General features: G+C 38.0%; 1 protein-coding gene and 1 pseudogene across 1 annotated transcript; one reads left to right on the forward strand and one right to left on the reverse strand.

Annotated features, from left to right (window-relative positions):
• Positions 1 to 567: 567 nt before the first annotated feature.
• Positions 568 to 12,568, forward strand: LOC119522419 (annotated as a pseudogene).
• On the reverse strand, positions 11,775 to 21,167 carry LOC119522420 (centromere protein Q-like). Its single transcript, XM_037820905.1, has 2 exons — positions 20,959 to 21,167; positions 11,775 to 13,005 (listed from the first exon to the last, which is right to left on the reverse strand). The coding sequence occupies exons 1-2, from the start codon at positions 21,069 to 21,071 to the stop codon at positions 12,642 to 12,644; spliced, it is 477 nt and encodes a 158-aa protein (XP_037676833.1). The 5' UTR covers positions 21,072 to 21,167; the 3' UTR covers positions 11,775 to 12,641.
• Positions 21,168 to 22,308: the final 1,141 nt, after the last annotated feature.

Genomic DNA, 22,308 nt, shown 5'->3' on the forward strand with positions numbered 1-22,308 from the left:
GTTCATGAACAGGAGACCTCCTCCACAAGAAATGCTAAAAGGAGTGCTACAGACAGACAGGAAAATACAGGAGAGAGAGATTTGGAGAAGAGTGTAGAAATGAAGATACCAGGAGATAGTAAAAGGGTAAAGATCAGGCATTTGATGCTGAAGGAGCAAAGAATGTTCAACAGGATTAATTGTATAGATCTAGAAATGGATAGCACAATACTGGGTGATGATAGCACAATATTGTAAGTATACTGAACAAAGATGACTGTGAGCACAGTTGAAAGAGGAAGGTTAGGGGCATGTAGGACACCAGAAGGAAAGATAGAAAGTAAAGACAAAAAGTAAGTGAATAATAGGTACAGGTGGGGAGTATGGGTTGTTTTGGGTATTCTTTTTTACTTTAATTTTTATTCTTTTTATTTTTGTGTGTGGCAATAAAAATGTTCAAGAATGGATTGTGGTGATGAATACACAACTATATAATGGTACTGTGAACAACTGATTGTACCCTGTGGATGATTGTATGGTTTGTGAATATATCTCAATAAAATTGAATTTAAAAAAACTGTATTCATGATGAAAGAGAGACAGTTGGACATTAGTACTGCTCATGATCAACCTCCCATAGATGTACAGATACCCTCAGAAACAGACCACATCATAAGGTAATTGATGTCTTATAACAGGAAGATTATAAATTAACCCAAACATTTCTTGGGAATAATAAGGAAGGCAGGGTTGAAATTCAATAGAATGATACAGCTTGGATCTGACTACAGTAGCCTAGATACTAGTTTCTGAAGCATGAAAGCAATGCATTAAGAAAGGGACAAATGATCAGGTCACTGGGCCAAAAGATGAAAAATCCTGGTATCAACAGGGTTCTGTAATGGTTAAATACCACAACACAGTTGGGTAACCAATTAGTATAGAGGACACTTAAAGAGGCAATAGAGACCAAGATAGCAGTGGAAAATGCTACAGGGAGCCATTCCCCAAAAGAAACTTGTTAACAACTAGAAAAAACTTGCAGAGCCATCTTCCTCAAAACTCTGGAAAACAGCTTAAGGGTTGCAGTAATTGTGCAAGAACCAAATAAAAAATGCAGCTTTAAATGCTGTAGGCAGGCTCACTGCCTACCAAGCTCCATCAGTTCTCTTGTTAGTCTGCAGTCTCCTCAATGACCCACCAGTTCCTCCCAACTCATGACATACAGAACAAAGAGGCTGTACTTGGAGTTAAGTGCCTGACTGTCTTTCATCAGAGAAGTCCAAGATTCCTTGTAGAGTTTCTACCACACAGGCCATACATGTTGCAGCACATTTGTAAGCAAGGGCTGCCATTTGGAAGAAGCTGGTGATTATTGGTGATGGAGACTGTGACAAGACCTGCTTGCTCATAGTTTTCAGCAAGGACCAGTCCACAGATGTGTACGTGCCCACGGTGTTTGAGAATTATGTGGCAAATATTGAAGTGGATGGAAAGCAGGTAAAGTTCGCTTTGTGGGACACTGCTAGGCAGGAAGATTATGATCACCTGAAGACCCTCTTCTACAAGGAAACTGATGAAATACTGATGTGTTTCTCCATCAACAGCCCTGATAGTTTAGAACACATCCCAGAAAAAATGGACCCCAAAAGTCAAGCACTTCTGTCCCAGTGTGCACATCACCCTGGTTGTAAACAAGAAAGATCTTCAGAATGATGAGCACACAAGGTGGGAGCTAGCCAAGATGAAACGGGAACCTATAAAACCCAAAGAAGGCAGAGATAGGGCAATGAAGCACACAAATATAAGAATCATTGGTGTCCCAAAAGGAGAAGAGAAGAGTGAAGGGCCAGCAACAGTATTTGAGGAGAGAGTTGGGCATAACTTCCCATATGAAAGACATAAATATGCAAATCAAAGAATCCCAACAAACTCCAAAATAGAATAAATCCAAACAGACCCAATCTGATACACATACTAATCAGCTTGTCAAATGCTGAAGAAAAGGAGAAACCCCTGAAAGCAGCAAGAGAATAGTGATTCAACACATACAAAGGAAACCACATTAAGACTAACTACTGATTAGTCAATGGGCACCATGAAAGTGAGAAGGCAGTGATATGACATATTTAAGATTCTGAAAGAGAAAAATTGCCAGCCAAGAATTCTTTACCCAGCAAAGCTCACCTTCAAAATTGAGGGAGACTTTAAAATTTTCACAGACAAACAAATGCTGAGACAATTTGTTAACAAGAGACCTGCCTTGCAAGAGATACTAAAGGGAGTTTTGCTGACTGGTAAAACGAAAAAGAAAGGAAAGAGAGGACTGGAGAAGGGCACAGAACTGAAGACTACTAGTAAGGGTAACATAAAGGGAAAAAGAGAGAAGGGGAATAAATAGATTTATCAAATAAAAACCAAAGGATAAGACAGTTCATTCAAGAATGGCCATTACAACAATAACTTTGTGAATGGATTAAGCTCCTGAATTAAATTATATAGACTAGAAAAATGTATTTAAAAGTATGATTCATCACTATGCTGTATACAAAAGACTCATCTGCAACACAAAGAGACTGAAAGTGAAAGGATGGGAAAAAATATTACACACAAGCTGTAACCAAAAGAAAGCAGGGTAGTTATACAAATACCAGAAAAAAATAGACATTAAATGCAAAGATGTCATAAGAGACAAATAAGGACACTATATATTAATAAAAGGGAAAATTCACCAGGGAGAAATAACATTCATAAATGTTTACACACCCAACCAAGGAGCTCCAAAGTAAATGAGGCAAACATTGGCAAAACTGAAGGTAGCAACAGGTTTCTACAATAATAGTGGAAGAGTTCAATACACCACTCTCTTCTATAGATAGAACAACTAGACAGAAAACCAATAAGGAAATTGAGAACCTGAGCAATGTATTAAATGAGACTTAACAGACATATATAGATGGTTGCATTCCAAAATAACAGAATATACATTTATTTTCTAGTGCTCATGGAATGTTCTCCAGGATAGATCATATGCAGGAGCAAAAACAAGTCTCAATAAATTTAAAAAGACTGAAATTATTCAAAGCACATTCTTTGACCATAGTGGAATGCAACTTGAAATCAAAAACCACCAAAGAATCAGAACTTTCACAAATATATGGAAGTTAAACAACACGATTTTAAACAATCTGTGTGTCAAAGAAGAAATTGCAAGAGAAACAGATAAATATCTGGAGACAAGTGAAAATGAAAACACAATGTATCAAAACCTATGGGATGCAGTGAAGGCAGTGCTGAGAGGGAAATTTAAAGCTCTAAACACATACAATAAAAAGGAAAAAAGAGCTAAAATCACAGACCTAACTGAACAACTGAAGAAGCTAGAGAATGAACAGCAAACAAACCCTATGGCAAGTAGAAAAAAAGAAATAACAAAGATTAAAACAGAAATAAATGATCTGGAGAACAAAAAAATAACAGAGAGAATAAATAAAACTAAAAGTCCACTCTTTGAGAAGATCAACAAGGTTGACAAACCATTAGCTAGACTGACAAGGGCAAAAATAGAAAAGATCCAAACAAACAAAGTCAGAAATGAGAGGGGGATCATTACTATGGATCCTGAAGAAATTTTAAAAATCGTAAGAGGATACTATGAACAACTGTATGCCAACAAACTAGACAACATAGAAGAAATGGACAATTTCCTGGAAACATATGAACAACCTAAACTGACTCAAGAAGAAATGGAAGCTCTCAACAAATCAATCACAAGCAAAGAGAAACAATCAATCATCAAAAATAATCCTACAAAGAAAAGGCCAGGGCCAGATGGCTTCACAGGGGAATTTTACCAAACATTCCAAAAAGAACTCACACCATTCCTGCTCAAAGTCGTTCATAAAATTGAAGAAAAAGGAACTACACCTAACTCATTTTATGAAGTTAACCTAACTCTAACACCAAAACCAGATAAAGATACTACAAGAAAGGAAAACTACAGACCAATCTCCCTAATGAATATAGGTGCAAAAATTCTCAACAAAATATTTGCAAATCAAATCCAAATGCACATTAAAGAATTACACACCGCAACCAAGTGGGGCTCATTCCAGGTATGCAAGGGTGATTCAACTTAAGAAAATCAATCTAATACAAGACATTAACAAATTGAAAGGGAAAAATCAAATTATCATCTCAAAAGAGTTGAAAAAGCATTTGACAAAATTCAGCATCCTTTCTTGATAAAAACACCTCAAGAAGTAGGAATTAAAGGAACCTTCCTCAATATAATAAAGGGTATATATGAAAAACCCACTGCCAGCAGAGAGTAAAAGCCTTTCCCTTAAGATCGGTAACAAGACAATGATGCCCACTGTCACCACTATTATTCAACATTGGGCTAGAAGTTCTAGCCAGAGCAACTAAGCAAGAAAAAGAAACAAAAAGGCATCCAAATTAGAAATGAAGAAGTAAAACTTTCATTATTTGCAGATGATACGATCCTATATTTCAAAAATTCTGAGAAATCAATGACAAGGCTACTTGAGCTAATAAAAAATTCAGCAAAGTGACAGGTTACAAGATTAATGCAAAAAATCAGAAATGTTTCTATACACTAGCAATGACCTAACTTAAGAGGTAATCAAGAAAAAAATTCCACTCACAAAAGCAACTAAAAGAATCAAATATCAAGGAATAAACTTAAACAAGGATATAAAAGACCTCTACACAGAAAATTACAAAACTCTACTAAAAGAAATCAAAGAGGACCTTAATGGTGGAAAGGTATTCTGTGTTCATGGATAGGAATGTTAAAAGTTGTTAAGATGTCAATTCTATCCAAATTGATCTACAGATTCAATACAATTCCAACTTATTTGCCAACTTGGAAAACCCTAGTTATCAAATCTATTTGGAAGGGAAGGGGGTCTTGAATTTCTAAAAAAAAAACTAAAAAAGAATGAAGTGGGAGGACTTACACTTCCTGACTTTAAAGCATACTATAGAGCCACAGTGGTCAAAACAGCAGGGTATTGGCATGAAGTTAGACATATTGATCAATGGAATTGAATTGAGAGTTTGGAAATAGACCCTGAGATGTACGGTCAACTGATTTTTTAAATATATTTTTTATTGAGATTGTTCACATACCATACAACTATCCAAAGATCCAAAGTGTACAATCAATTGCCCATGGTACCATCATACAGCTGTTTATCCATCAACGCAATTAATTTTTTTTCAATTTTTAGAACATTTTCATTACTCCAGAAAAGAAATAAAAACAAAAATAGGAGACTCAAATCCTCCCATACCCCTAAACATCCCCTTCCATTATTGATTCATAGTTTTGATATAGTACATTTGTTACTGTTGATGAAAGAATGTTAAAATACTACTAACTGTAGTATATAATTTGCAGTAGGTATATATTTTTTCCTATATGCCTCTCTATTATGAACTTCTAGTTATAGTGTCTTACATTTGTTCTACTTCATGAAAGAGATTTCTAATATTTTTGCAGTTAATCACAGACATTGTCCACCACAAGATTCACTGTTTTATATGTTCCCATCTTTTAACCTCCAATTTTCCTTCTGGTGACATACATGACTCTGAGCTTCCCCTTTCCACCACCTTCACAAACCTTTCAGCACTGTTGGTTATTCTCACAACATGCTACCATCACCCCTGCCCATTTCCAAATGTTTAAGTTCACCCTAGTTGAACATTCTGCTCATACTAAGCAAACACTCCCCATTATTTAGCCTCATTCTATATCCTGGTAATTTATATTTCATGTCTATGAATTTACATATTATAATTAGTTCATAACAGTGAGATCCTGCAATATTTGCCTTTATGTGTCTATCTAATTTCATTCAAGTTTTCTTCATCAACCCCTTTCTTTTAAGACGGTTTTGTTCACACACCATACATTCCATCCTAAGTAAACAATTGTTGGTTCCCTGTATAGTCATGTATTTATGTATTCAGCACCATCATCACTATATATATAAGGACATCTCCATTTCTTCCCCAAAGAGGAGGAAGAGTCAAAGAAGGCAGAGAGACAAAAGAAAAAGAAAAAAAGAGAGAGAGAAATAAAACAACACCAGAAAATGATAACTAGAAAGCAACAAAAGAAAAGATAGCATTAACCTAAAGTAGAATAAAGAGTCAGACAACATCACCAATGCCAGGAGTCCCACATCCTTCCCCTACCCCCCATATTCATTAAGCTTTGGTATATTGCCTTTGTTATATTAAAGGAAGCATAATACAATGTTTCTGTAAATTATAGTCTCTAGTTTGCATTGATTGTATTTCCCCCCCAATCCCACCCTATTTTTAACACCTTGCAATGTTGACATTCATTTGTTCTACCTCATGTAAAAACAAATTTGTACCTTTTGTTACAATCATTGAGCACCCTATGATTCCCTGAGTTACACAGTCCCAGTCTTTATCCTTCATCTTTTGTTCTGGTGTTCCACATGGTCCCAACCTTCCTCTTTCAACATACTCATAGTCATCTATGTTCAGTGTACTTACATTGCTGTGCTACTATCTCCCTAAATTGTGTTCCAAACCTCTCACTCCTGTCTTTTCCTTTCTGTCTGCAGTGCTTCCTTTAGTGTTTCCTGTAGAGCAGGTATCTTGTTCACAAACTCTGTCATTGTCTGTTTGTCAGAGAATATTTTAAGCTCTCCCTCATATTTGAAGGATAGTTCTGCCAGATATAGGATTCTTGATTGTTGGCTTTTCTCTTTCAGTATCTTAAATATATCACCCCACTTCCTTCTTGCCTCCATGGTTTCTATAGAGAAATCCACACATAGTCTTATCAAGCTTCCTTTGTATGTGATGGATCGCTTTTCTCTTGCTGCTTTCAGGATTCTCTCTTTATCTTTGATGTTTGATAATCTGATTATTGTGTCTTGGTGTGGGCCTATTCAGATTTATTCTGTTTGGGGTATGCTGTGCTTCTTGGATCTGTCATTTTATGTCTTTCATAAGAGATGGGAAATTTTCATTGATTATTTCCTCTATTATTGCTTCTGCCCCTTTTCCCTTCTCTTCTCCTTTCGGGACACAAATGACATGTATATTCACAATTTTCATTTTGTCCTTAAGTTTCCAGAGACATTGCTCATATTTTTCCATTCTTTTCTCTATCCGTTCTTTTGTGTGTAGGCTTTCAGGGGCCTTGTTCTCCAGTTCCTGAGTGTTTTCTTCTGCCTCTTGAGATCTGTTGTATGTTCCCATTGTGTCTTTCATCTCTTGTGTTGTGCCTTTCATTTCCATAGATTCTGCCAGTTGGTTTTTTGAACTTTCAATTTCTACCTTATATACACCCAGTGTTTTCATTATATAGTTCATCTGTTCCACCATATCTTCCCTAAACTTTTTGAATTGACTTAGTATTAGTTATTTAAGTTCCTGTATCTCAGTTGAAGGGTAAGTTTATTGCTTTGACTTAGCCATAAATTTGTTTCTCTTAGTGTAGGTTGTAGTTTTCTGTTGTCTAGGCATCATTCCCTGGTTACCCCAATCAGGTTCTCCCAGACCAAAACAGGCTCCCATCTCAGAAGGAAGAACTATTCAGTATCTGGTTTCCCTGAGGGTGTCTTAGAAAATTAGTACAACCTGTGAGGCCTCAGGTCATTGTGCTTTTCTGCCCAGCAGGTGGCACCTGTCAGCCTGTAACTCCAGACTGGTGTAAGGAGGTGTGGCCCATGGCTGTTTTCCCCCAGGCTCTGGAGTCTGTTTCTGAATGGAAGATGGATGTAGTAGAGCTGGACCCCACCCCTTTCCTCTTAGGGAAGATAGACCCCCTAGGGAGAGGTCATTAGCACTTCAAGGGTCTCTCTCTCTCTGACTATGCTATCTCCACCCTTGTCTGGGTCATAGCACTGGGAACTGAAAATGGCTGAGGCTTTCTCCACTGAGCCAAAACAGGGACAGAAATCCCCCTTCCGGGATAGTCCATGGCCACCCTCCAGCTCTCCAAGGTCAGTCTTCACCCAAAGCCTCTGTATGCTTGTTAGGGATTCATATTGAGCAGTCCACACTTGTTAATTAAAACTCCAGTTGGAGCTGAGCTGTGCTATATTTGATTGCTCAGAGACAGCTTCTTTCTAGCATCATGAGGCTTTGCAGCTCGGGCTGTGTGCAGGAGGGGGCTCCCAGCTTGGATCTGCAGTTTTTACTTACAGAGTTTATGCTGCAATCTCGGGAATTCCTCCCAATTCAGGTTGATATATGAGGAGTGGATGGTCACGTTTGTCCCCCTGCAGTTATTCCAGATTATTTACTAGCTGTTCCTGGTTGCTTATTAGTTGTTCCAGGGGGACTAACTAGCTTCCACTCCTCCCTATGCTGCCATCTTTGGCTCTGTGGTTAACAGATTTTTGAGAAGACCCTCAAATACACTGCACTGGGACAGAATAGTCTCTTCAAAAAATGGGGCTGGGACTCTCTCTCTAGCTAAACCAACTCAGCAGGTGAACTCACTGCCCTCTCCCTTACATGAGACCTGACTCCCAGGGGTGTAAATCTCCCTGGCAATGCAGGATATGACTCCCAGGGATGAGCCTGGACCCAGCATCATGGGATTGAGAAGGTCTTCTTGACCAAAAGAGGGAAGCAAAATGAAACAAAATAAAATTTCAGTGGCTGTGAGATTTCAAATGGAGTCAAGAGGTCACTCTGGTGGGCATTCCTATGTACTATATAGATATCCCTTCTTAAGTTTTGGTGTTTTGTAATAGCTAGAAGTAAATACCCAAAACTATCAAACTGCAATAATTGTATAACTATGTAGCTTACATGGGGTGACAGTGTGATTGTGAAAATCCTGTAGATCACACTCTTTACCCAGTGTATGGATGGGTGAGTAGAAAAATGGGGACAAAAGCTAAATGAAAAATAGGGTGGGATGGGGGGATGATTTGAGTGTTCTTTTTTACTTTTATTTTTTATTCCTATTTTTCTTCTTCCTGGTATAAAGAAAATGTTCAAAAATAGATTGGGATGATGAATGCATAATTATATGATGGTACTGTGAACAGTTGATTGTACACCATGGATGATTGTATGGTATGTGAAGATATCTCAATAAAACTGAATTTTTAAAAAAAATGGGACTGGGAGAACTGTATATCCATATCCAAAAGAATGAAAGAGGACCCCTACCTCACACCCTATACAAAAATTAACTCAAAGTGGATCAAAGGCCTCAATATAAAAGTCAGTACCATAAAACTTCTAGAAGATAATGTAGGGAAATGTCAAGACCTAGTAATTGGAGATAGCTTCTTAAGACCTTATAGCCAAAGCACAAGCAGCAAAAGAAAAAAATAGATAAACGGGAACTCCTCAAAATCAAAAGCTTCTGTGCCTCAAAGGACTTTGTCAAAAAGGTGAAAAGGCATCCAACTCAAGGGGAGAAAATATTTGGAAACCATAGACCTGATAAATGACTGATATCCAGCATGTATAAAGAAATCCTACAACTCATTGATAAAAGAACAAATAGCCCAATTACAAAATGGGCAAAAGATATAAAAAGACATTTTTCTGAAGAGAAAATACAAATGGCTAAATAGCACATGAAAAAATGTTCACCACCACTAGCTATACTGGTTTGGATCTGTTATGTACCCCATAAAAGACTATGTTTTTTTAATCCACTCTTGTGGAGGCAGACCTATTGGTGAGTGGGAACTTTTAATAAGATTGTTTCCATGGAGAGGTGACCCCATCCATTCAGGGTGAGTCTTGGCTCCCTTGCTGGAGCTCTCTATGACAGGAAAAAAAGGCAGAGATATTTTGAAGAGAGTGTAGAAAAGCTAAGAGAGATAGAAGCCAGACACATTTTGGAGAAAGCCATTTTGAAACCAGAACCCAGGAGAAGAAGGACTAGCAGATGTCACCATGTGCCTTCCCATGTAACAGAGGAACCCCAGGTGCCATCGGCCTTTCCTCAGAGAAGGCATCTATCTCTTGATGCCTTAATTTGGGCATTTTCATGGCCTTAGAACTGGAAGTTTGTGAACTAATAAACCCCAATAGTAAAACCCAAACCATTTCTGGTAATTTGTACTCCAGAAGCTTTAGCAAAATGGAACACTAAGTATTAGAGAAATGCAACTCAAAACTACCATGAGATATCATCACACACCAATAAGAATGGCTGCCATTAAACAAACAGGCAACTACAAATACTGAAAGGATGTGGAGAAATTGGAACACTTATCCACTGTTGGGGGGAACGTATAATGGTATAGACACTGTGAAAGACAGTTTGGCGGTTCCTCTGAGAACTAAATATCAAGTTATCTTATGACCCAGCAATTCCACTATTTGGTATATACTCAGAAGTTCTGAAAGCAGTGACATGAACAGACAATTGCACACCGATGTTCACAGTGGCATTATTCACAATTGCCAAAATATGGAAACAATCCAAGTGTCTTCAACAGACGAGTGGATAAAATGTGGTATATAATACAATGGAATACTATGCAGCAGTAAGAAAGAATGAAGTCCTGAAACATGTGATGACATGAATGAAACTTGAAGACATAATGCTGAGTGAAATAAATCAAACAAAAAAGGAGAGATATTGTATGTTATCACCAATATGATTCCCCCCTGGATAATGTAAAATCAGTGTTTTATATGTAAAATATAGGGGACTATTCCAGTTTGCTAATGCTGCCTGTTATGCAAAATATCAGAAATGGATTGGCTTTTTTTTTTTTTTTTTTTTTTTTTTTGCGATGACTCCTGTTTATGGGACTAGGAGAGCAGGAACAATGAAGGTGTGTTTTTCACATTTTCACAAACACAACAGGCTGGTGTTATAACCAAAGACAGATGACATCAATAACTGTAAGACATTCACAAGTTTCAAATACCGTACAGTTATCCACAGTGTACCATAAACTGTTTTACAGTATCATCATATGGTTTTGTATTCGTCTCCACAGTTAGCACTTACACATGTTCATTAAAGGATAAAAGTAAAAGTAAAAATAAAATAAAATACAGCAATAAGGTCAGTCAACACCACTACCAAGAATCCCGTACCCCTCCCTCCCAGACCAGATCATATACTTTTCAAAGCTATAAGTTACACCAGTTCATGCATAGTGAGGAACTAATCATTCAACAATGATAAATCAAATTTCCAGTTGACTTTTAAAAGTATGTTAAACAGATATTCTGAGAGAAACAGTACGTGTTCATTGTAACCTTGAAATAAAGGTTATTTCAAGTAACCTTTATTCAAATAAAGGTTTGGGGAAATACCTCCCCAAAGCTATTATAAACATCATGATATATATATATAGAAAAAAATCAATGAGTTGAAGCTCTACTAGTCACTCCAAAAACATGAAGCTTTAAGTTTCTAAGTAAAAGGTTTTACAGTTTTAAGACATTTTGTAAAGTTCTTTTAGTTGCTTTGTCTGGCATGTAGTAGGCAGTCCAAACCATTCACATCACAATGTTTTTTTTTTTAATGCTACATTGCAGATTTGCTTTCCTGAAGACTTTCTTTCTCTCCCAAACCCTTTGCCATTATTTCCTAAAAGGATATTGCTTTTGACTCTTTACTGGGCCAACTCATGGCATGTGGTATCTTTTGTTGCAATGAGCATTAAACAAAAACACAAACACACCTTTTTAGCTACAGGTGTGTTTCTAGTGAACTTTGCCTGGAGGGTACTGAGAGAATTATGTAATCTTCTAAATTAACTGACAAAATAATCTCGGTTAGACAGAAAAATAATGAAATTTTAGTGATTTTATTTCACAAATAGATAAAAGTAACTCATGCTACAGACTGTAGTTGGTTAGAAATGATTTCTCCATATAGTAGTGATAATTTAGTCACATATATACATACGTTTACCACAGTGAGGAAAAAAATGTTTTAGAAAGAAAGGTTCTTTTGTTTGGTCTTTGTTTAAAGGGGTCACTAAAGAGAATAAACTTGCTTAGGAATTTCTTTTTAATAGTTTTCTGAAAAAAAAAAAACATGCTTTGATCACAGTGGAAAATAAATATTCAATATCTATTCACTAATTCAGCCAAAGAAATAAAATGTTGATGCTACCTTCACAGTTAAAGGCACCTGGCAAATCTTAACTACTTCACAAAAAGACTAGGGAGTTCTGTAAAAGACTAAAGGCATTTGGGGGTTTCTCAGGATCTAGTTGACCAGATACAAACTGCAAGAGACCAGGTAAATGCTATTAACGATAGCAAACTAGGTACTAGGTACCACACAAAGACTACATATATTAACTTGTAGCATATTTTATCTGCACTAAGCAATAAATGACCTCCATTCAGCCACTATTAACTAATGGACTGTGGTGGTTCTTATTTAATGGTTCCAGGCAAACAACCAGAGATGTAGCAAATAATAAATGTGATTTTTCCAGGCTTGCCAGTTGCTAAAACAGAGTCTCCAGGACTATACTAGATGCTTATAGCAGATCTGCACAGGCTAATTTTAGAGTACATGTAATTATTAAGGGATAATAATTCCCACAGAAGCCTCAGCCTCTGAAGTATCACGGTAGGCTAACAGCTATATAAATTCACAAGCTTTAAATTAATATAAAACAATCTCCTATAAAAACTTAAGAGGCATCAAGTCTCTTGTAGGCTTCTTCAATGAAAGTGAACATATCCTTCATCTGGGATGAATTATGAAGAACATCCAAGTCCTTTAGAAGAGCGTTCTGATTTGGGATAAGCATCAAAATTTCTTTCTGAAGTATTGGTGCTTTGAGACTGTTCTGAGAAAGTTCTGGAAGAGAGAGTACCTCACTACCATCCATTTGAAATATCTTTTTCACCTTCTCTTCCTCTTCATCCACCTCACTTGTCAGAACCTGAAGTTTGCTTTTGAGGCTTTGAATATTCCCAGTCATTGACTCTGTGGTCTCCACTATTTTATCTATTTCTTCCTTTTGTTCAGGCAGTTGAGATGATATTGAATTTCTTCATTTTCTTTAATACTTTTTTTTTTAATCTAGGAAAATTACTTTATTAAAACAAAAAATTAATTACCATACCATTAAAGTATTGAACTATAATTTTTTTGGCATTTTATTTTATTTTATTTTATTTTAATCATCATTTTATTGAGATATATTCACATACCACGCAGTCATACAAAACAAATTGTACTTTCGATTGTTTACAGTACCATTACATAGTTGTACATTCATCACCTAAATCAATCCCTGACACCTTCATTAGCACACACACAAAAATAACAAGAATAATAATTAGAGTGAAAAAGAGCAATTGAAGAAAAAAAGAACACTGGGTACCTTTGTCTGTTTGTTTCCTTCCCCTACTTTTCTACACATCCATCCATAAACTAGACAAAGTGGAGTTTGCTCCTTATGGCTTTCCCAATCCCACTGTCACCCCTCATAAACTACATTTTTATACAACTGTCTTCGAGATTCATGGGTTCTGGGTTGTAGTTTGATAGTTTCAGGTATCCACCACCAGCTACCCCAATTCTTTAGAACCTAAAAAGGGTTGTCTAAAGTGTGCGTAACAGTGCCCACCAGAGTGATCTCTCGGCTCGTTTTGGAACCTCTCTGCCACTAAAGCTTATTTCATTTCCTTTCACATCCCCCTTTTGGTCAAGAAGATGTTCTCCGTCCCACGATGCCGGGTCTACATTCCTCCCCGGGAGTCATATTCCACGTTGCCAGGGAGATTCACTCCCCTGGGTGTCTGATCCCACGTAGGGGGGAGGGCAGTGATTTCAACTTTCAAGTTGGCTTAGCCAGAGAGAGAGGGCCACATCTGAGCAACAAAGAGGCATTCAGGAGGAGACTCTTAGGCACAAATATAGGGAGGCCTAGCCTCTCCTTTGCAGCAACCGTCTTCCCAAGGGTAAAACTTATGGTAGAGGGCTCAACCCATCAAACCACCAGTCCCCTATGTCTGTGGTCATGTTAGCAACCATGGAGGTGGGGTAGGCGAATACCCCTGCATTCTCCACAGGCTCCTCAAGGGGGCACTACATCTTTTTTTTTTCCTTGTTTTTCTTTTTTTTTTTTTTTTAACTTTCCCTTCTTTTTTAAATCAACTGTATGAAAAAAAAGTTAAAAAGAAAACAAACATACAATAAAAGAACATTTCAAAGAGACCATAACAAGGGAGTAAGAAAAAGACAACTAACCTAAGATAACTGCTTAACTTCCAACATGTTCCTACTTTACCCCAAGAAACTTACATAATATAGCAACATTTCTGTGAACTTGTTCCTACTATTTCCATCAGAAATTAACAGACCATAGTCATTTCTGGGCATCCCCAGAACGTTAAATAGCTTATCTGTTCTTCTTGGATTATTGTTCCCCCTTCCTTAATTGCTCTCTACTGCTAGTTCCCCTACATTCTACATTATAAACCATTTGTTTTACATTTTTCAAAGTTCACATTAGTGGTAGCATATAATATTTCTCTTTTTGTGCCTGGCTTATTTCGCTCAGCATTATGTCTTCAAGGTTCATCCATGTTGTCATATATTTCACCAGATCGTTCCTTCTTACTGCCGCGTAGTATTCCATCGTGTGTATATACCACATTTTATTTATCCACTCATCTGTTGAAGGACATTTGGGTTGTTTCCATCTCTTGGCAATTGTGAATAATGCTGCTATGAACATTGGTGTGCAGATATCTGTTCGTGTCACTGCTTTCCGATCTTCCGGGTATATACCGAGAAGTGCAATCGCTGGATCGAATGGTAGCTCTAGATCTAGTTTTCTAAGGAACTGCCAGACTGACTTCCAGAGTGGCTGAACCATTATACAGTCCCACCAACAATGAATAAGAGTTCCAATTTCTCCACATCCCCTCCAGCATTTGTAGTTTCCTGTTTGTTTAATGGCAGCCATTATAACCGGTGTTAGATGGTATCTCATTGTGGTCTTAATTTGCATCTCTCTAATAGCTAGTGAAGCTGAACATTTTTTCATGTGTTTCTTGGCCATTTGTATTTCCTCTTCAGAGAACTGTCTTTTCATATCTTTTGCCCATTTTATAATTGGGCTGTCTGTACTATTGTCATTGAGTTGTAGGATTTCTTTGTATATGCAAGATATCAGTCTTTTGTCAGATACATGGTTTCCAAAAATTTTTTCCCATTGAGTTGGCTGCCTCTTTACCTTTTTGAGAAATTCCTTTGAGGTGCAGAAACTTCTAAGCTTGAGGAGTTCCCATTTATCTATTTTCTCTTTTGTTGCTTGTGCTTTGGGTGTAAAGTCTAGGAAGTGGCCGCCTAATACAAGGTCTTGAAGATGTTTTCCTACATTATCTTCTAGGAGTTTTATGGTACTTTCTTTTATATTGAGATCTTTGGTCCATTTTGAGTTAATTTTTGTGTAGGGGGTGAGGTAGGGGTCCTCTTTCATTCTTTTGGATATGGATATCCAACTCTCCCAGCCCCATTTGTTGAAAAGACCATTATGGCTCAGTTCGGTGACTTTGGGGGCCTTATCAAAGATCAGTCGGCCATAGATCTGAGGGTCTATCTCTGAATTCTCAATTCGATTCCATTGATCTATATGTCTATCTTTGTGCCAGTACCATGCTGTTTTGGCAACTGTGGCTTTATAATAAGCTTCAAAGTCAGGGAGTGTAAGTCCTCCCACTTCGTTTTTCTTTTTTAGAGTGTCTTTAGCAATTCGAGGCATCTTCCCTTTCCAAATAAATTTGATAACTAGCTTTTCCAAGTCTGCAAAGTAGGTTGTTGGAATTTTGATTGGGATTGCATTGAATCTGTAGATGAGTTTGGGTAGAATTGACATCTTAATGACATTTAGCCTTCCTATCCATGAACACAGAATATTTTTCCATCTTTTAAGGTCCCCTTCTATTTCTTTTAGTAGAGTTATGTAGTTTTCTTTGTATAGGTCTTTTACATCTTTGGTTAAGTTTATTCCTAGGTACTTGATTTTTTTAGTTGCTATTGAAAATGGTATCTTTTCTTGAGTGTCTCTTCAGTTTGTTCATTTCTAGCATATAGAAACATTACTGACTTATGTGCATTAATCTTGTATCCCGCTACTTTGCTAAATTTGTTTATTAGCTCTAGTAGGTGTATCGTTGATTTCTCAGGGTTTTCTAGATATAAGATCATATCATCTGCAAACAATGACAGTTTTACTTCTTCTTTTCCAATTTGGATGCCTTTTATTTCTTTGTCTTGCCGGATTGCCCTGGCTAGCACTTCCAGCACAATGTTGAATAACAGTGGTGACAGCGGGCATCCTTGTCTTGTTCCTGATCTTAGAGGGAAGGCTTTCAGTCTCTCACCATTGAGTACTATGCTGGCTGTGGGTTTTTCATATATGCTCTTTATCACATTGAGGAAGTTTCCTTCAATTCCTACCTTTTGAAGTGTTTTTATCAAAAAGGGATGTTGGATTTTGTCAAATGCTTTTTCAGCATCTATTGAGATGATCAATTGATTTTTCCCTTTTGACTTGTTAATGTGTTGTAGTACATTGATTGTTTTTCTTATGTTGAACCATCCTTGCATGCCTGGAATGAACCCCACTTGGTCATGGTGTATGATTTTTTTAATGTGTCTTTGGATTCGATTTGCAAGTATTTTGTTGAGGATTTTTGCATCTATATTCATTAGGGAGATTGGCCGGTAGTTTTCCTTTTTTGTAGCATCTTTGCCTGGTTTGGGTATTAGATTGATGTTAGCTTCATAGAATGAGTTAGGTAGCGTTCCATTTTCTTCAATGTTTTGAAAGAGTTTGAGTAAGATTGGTGTCAGTTCTTTCTGGAAAGTTTGGTAGAATTCCCCTGTGAAGCCATCTGGCCCTGGGCATTTATTTGTGGGAAGATTTTTGATGACTGATTGGATCTCTTTGCTTGTGATGGGTTGGTTGAGGTCTTCTATTTCTTCTCTGGTCAGTCTAGGTTGTTCATATGTTTCCAGGAAATTGTCCATTTCTTCTACATTGTCCAGTTTGTTGCCACAGAGTTGTTCATAATATCCTCTTATAATTTTTTTAATTTCTTCAGGATCTGCAGTTATGTCACCTTTTTCATTCATTATTTTGTTTATATGGGTCTTCTCTCTTTTTGATTTTGTCAGTCTAGCTAGGGGCTTGTCAATCTTGTTGATCTTCTCAAAGAACCAACTTTTGGTGATATTTATCCTCTCTATTGTTTTTTTGTTCTCTATGTCATTTATTTCTGCTTTAATCCTTGTTATTTCTTTTCTTGTACTTGGTTTAGGATTGGTTTGCTGTTCATTTTCTACCTTCTTCAGTTGATCCATTAGTTCTTTGATTTTGGCTCTTTCTTCCTTTTTAATATATGCGTTTAGTGCTATAAATTTCCCCCTTAGCACTGCTTTTGCTGCATCCCATAGGTTTTGGTATGTTGTGTTCTCATTTTCATTCGTCTCTATATATTTAGCAATTTCTCTTGCTATTTCTTCTTTAACCCACTGATTGTTTAGGAGTGTGTTGTTTAACCTCCAGGTATTTGTGAATTTTCTAAGTCTCTGATGGTTATTGACTTCTAATTGTATTCCATTGTGGTCAGAGAATGTGCTTTGAATAATTTCAATCTTTTTAAATTTATTGAGGCTTGTTTTATGTCCCAGCATATGATCTATTCTGGAGAAAGTTCCATGAGCACTAGAAAAGTATGTGTATCCTGGTGATTTGGGATGTAATGTCCTGTAGATGTCTGTTAAATCTAATTCATTTATCAGATTGTTTAGGTTTTCAATTTCCTTATTGGTCTTCTGTCTGGTTGATCTATCTATAGGAGAGAGTGATGTGTTGAAGTCTCCCACAATTATTGTGGAAACATCAATTGCTTCCTTTAGTTTTTCCAGTGTTTCTCTCATGTATTTTGTGGCACCTTGGTTGGGTGCATAGACATTTACGATTGTTATTTCTTCTTGCTGAATTGCCCCTTTTATTAGTATGTAGTGGCCTTCTTTGTCTCTCAAAACATCCCTGCATTTGAAGTCTACTTTATCTGAGATTAATATTGCTACACCTGCTTTCTTTTGGCTGTAGCTTGCATGAAATATTTTTTTCCATCCTTTCACTTTCAGTTTCTTTGTGTCCCTGTGTCTAAGATGAGTCTCTTGTATGCAACATATTGATGGTTCATTTTTTTTGATCCATTCTGCGACTCTATATCTTTTAATTGAGGAGTTTAATCCATTTACATTCAACGTTAAAACCGTGAAGGCATTTCTTGAATCGGCCATCTTATCCTTTGGATTATGTTTGCCATATTTTTCCCTCTCTCTATTAATATCCTTTATTGTACCCATACCGAATCTCTTTAGTACTGAACCTTTCTCCAAGTCTCTCTGTCCTGTCTTTGTTTCTCTGTCTGTAGGGCTCCCTTGAGTATCTCCAGTAGGGCAGGTCTCTTGTTAGCAAATTCTCTCAGCATTTGTTTGTCTGTGAAAAATTTAAGCTCTCCCTCAAATTTGAAGGAGAGCTTTGCTGGATAAAGTATTCTTGGCTGGAAATTTTTCTCACTCAGAATTTTAAATATATCGTGCCACTGCCTTCTTGCCTCCATGGTGGCTGCTGAGTAGTCACTACTTAGTCTTATGCTGTTTCCTTTGTATGTGGTGAATTGCTTTTCTCCTGCTGCTTTCAGAACTTGCTCCTTCTCTTCTGTGTTTGACAGTGTGATCAGTATATGTCTCGGAGTGGGTTTATTTGGATTTATTCTATTTGGAGTTCGCTGAGCATTTATGATTTGTGTATTTATGTTGTTTTGAAGATTTGGGAAGTTTTCCCCAACAATTTCTTTGAATACTCTTCCTAGACCTTTACCTTTTTCTTCCCCTTCTGGGACACCAATGAGTCTTATATTTGGACGTTTCATATTATCTATCATATCCCTGAGGTCCATTTCGATTTTTTCAATTTTTTTCCCCATTCTTTCTTTTATGCTTTCATTTTCCATTCTGTCATCTTCCAGGTCACTGATTCGTTGTTCAACTTCTTCTAGTCTTGTACTATGAGTGTCCAGAATCTTTTTAATTTGGTCAACAGTTTCTTTAATTTCCATAAGATCATCCATTTTTTTACTTAGTCTTGCAATGTCTTCCTTATGCTCTTCTAGAGTCTTCTTGATTTCCTTCATATCCCGTACTATGCTCTCATTGTTCATCTTTAGTTCTTTGAGTAGCTGCTCTAGGTGCTGTGTCTCTTCTGGTTTTTTGATTTGGGTGCTTGGGCTTGGGTTATCCATATCGTCTGGTTTTTTCATATGCTTTATAATTTTCTGTTGTTTTTGGCCTCGTGGCATTTGCTGAACTTGATAGGGTTCTTTTAGGGTTTGTAGACCTATTGAAGTCCTTATCTCTAATTTATCAGATCTACAGCTTTGTGGAGTACACTTTCTCTAACTAACCAGCAGGTGGCGTCCACGAGCCACCTGTTCTCCACAAGCCAGTTCTCCCCTGCTTAGCCTTTTTGGTGAGTGGGGGAGTGAGTCTTGTGGGGCCCAATTGGTGTACCAAGCTTGCGAGTGTAGTTGGTTTTGCCTGCCCTGTATGTGGGGCGTGTTTCTGGGCAGTCGGGGAGGGGGTTGGCCCTAACAATCAAATCTCCCTGATGATCCTAGAGTTTTAAAGCTGCTGCAATAGTCTAATCCTTCAGTTCAGTCCTGCCACAGTTTGTCTCTGCCACTGACCCACAAGTCCTTGGTATTGGCGTATGGCTCCTGAGACTTGCAAGTGGGCCCCTCTTCCAGGCTGTGCACCCCAGGTCCTCTGTTGAGGGATGACTGTGCTATGTCACAGGTGAGTGCCTTCCCCCCAGGGCAGTTCTGGGCTGCTGGGCTGTGTAGGGAGGCTCCCAGTCTGCTCAAATGATGGCTGAATGGGGCTTTGTTAATTCACACTGCTCCACCTTCCCAGCTCTGGGACAATCAGCTGAGGTTGCAGGGAAGGCTAATGTCCACGCCCAGCTTTGTGGTGTGTGCCTGTTATTTGAAGCACTTCCGTCACACTGGGTTGTCTGGGGCAGCTCTGGGCTATGGGGCTGGCAATGGGCAGGAGTGTTTCCTGTCCACCAGGATGATGGCTGTGAGCGGACACCCCCCTTTTCTTGGGAAGTTGTGGTGTTTAGTGAATTTTCTCAGCCACTGGATTATTGCCTTTTGTCTCAGAGCTCTCTTAGTTCTGCTCTTGACTTGACGTGCCCAAATTGCAATTCTTTGAAGCTTTCTGTATTGGGCTTCTTAGAGTAATTGTTTTAGAAAAAGAAAAAAGGATTAAAAAAAAAAAAAAAAAAAAAGGGCCCTCCTCAGAGATCTAATGGGTTATTGAAATGCTAATAGACAAAGCAACCAGGGCCATTAAGGAAAGGTCCACAGGGCAGAGAGATCAGCTTTTCTTCGGGATTTGCATATGCGCCTCAAGGCCTGAGCTCCGCCCTTCCCCTTTCTGTGTTCACCAGAACTCCAAAAATCCTCTGCTTTTATTTTGGAGTTTTTCGTGTTATTTTTTTTTTCTATGCCTGTCTCCTCTCTGCTGGGCTGGCAGCTCTCAGATTCTCTGGTGTCTGGTCTCAGTCTATCTATGGTTGGAGTATGGATCAGTAGAATGAGTTTCCGAGAAGGGCTACCACTGCAGTTCTCCCTTCTCCTTCCCGGAGCTGGCAGCCCCTCCTCCCACGGGACTGAGCCTGGCAGGGAGGGGCGCGGGTCTCCTGGCCACAAAAACTTACAGATTTCGCTGATCTCAGCAGTTCGACATTTTCATGAGTGTTGTATGAAGTATGCCCAAAGACAGATTGCTCTGTGGTGTCCAGTCCACGCAGTTCCTGGCTTTTTACCTACTTTCCTGGAGGAGTAACTAAAACTTACAGCTCACCAGTCTGCCTTCTTGCCCCGCCTCCCTTTCTTTAATACTTTTACTTAAAATTGCTCTCTTTCTCTGCCAACTCCTTTTCTTCATCATCAATTTTTCTTTTTGGATTTCTTTTTAACTTTTGAGATTTTTTCTTGGAGGCATTTGCTTTGTCAGGCATCCTGATATTAGTGGGAACAATTATAACATGGCTTCAAAAATCATTAACTCCACTTGGAACACCGCTCAGAGTAACTGGCGCCCAAACAGTCGAAAGCCAAGGGACACCGGATTGGCTTTTATAAAGGGGGTTTATTTGGTTACAAAGTTACAGTCTCAAGGCCATAAAGTTTCCAACAACAGGGTACTTTCACTGAAGGATGGTCATTGCTGTCCGGAAAACCTCTGTTAGCTTGGAAGGCATGTGGCTGGTGTCCTCTTGCTCCGAGGTTATGTTTCAACATGGCATTCTCCAAAGTTTTGCTTTTGGGGAGTTTTGTCCTCTCTTAGCTGCAGCTGCTCTCCAAAATGTCACTCTTAGCTACTCTGAGATCCCTCTCTCTGTGAATTCCTCTATACCACTCCAGTGATCCAATGAACACTCACACTGAATGGGTGGGGTAACACCTCCAGGGAAATTATCCAATCAAACATTTCACTCACAGTTGATTGAGTCATATCTTCATGGAAACACTCAAAGAATCACAACCCAACCAACACTAATACATCTGCCCACACAAGATTGCACCAAAGACAATGGCATTTTGGGGGACATAATACATTCAAACTGGCACAGGAACTTAGAGATAGAAAGAAGCTAGAGAAGGAGGAATGATTACCTAATATGTACACACTTCTTAATGAGGTTGAACTTAAAGGTATGGGAATAAATAGTGGTCATGATAGTACATTAAAGGGATTATAAGCATCTGTGCTATACTGAAGGTGAAAATGATTGAAAGGGGTTGTTTAAAGTCATGTATCTCATAGATAAACACTACAAATAAAAATAAGTTTTTGCATGATCTATTTCTAAGGTATGACACTTGCACAAAGAGTTAACAACAGATTGGTATATGGGGAAACTACCTATTGCAAACTATGGACTATATTTAATAGGAATACCTTACTAGTACCACATTAATACTAGGGATAAATAATTGGAGGGGAGATAAAAGCTCTAGTGAGTTTTTGGGTTATGATAATTGTTTAAAATTGAGAATGATGATGATTGTAAAACTAAGTGAGGATAATGTGAGACAATGATTGTTTATTTTGGACAAAATATATGCTATATGAAATTAGGGCCCCCCTACTTAATAAGTCAAGCCCTCAGTCTGAGGCTTGCTCTTATGGAACTTACTGCTGTAAAGGGGAGTCTAAGCCTACCTATAATTATGTCTCAGAGTCACTTCCAT

This window comes from Choloepus didactylus, chromosome X (assembly GCF_015220235.1).
Source record: "Choloepus didactylus isolate mChoDid1 chromosome X, mChoDid1.pri, whole genome shotgun sequence".
NCBI classification, from domain to species: domain Eukaryota; kingdom Metazoa; phylum Chordata; class Mammalia; order Pilosa; family Megalonychidae; genus Choloepus; species Choloepus didactylus.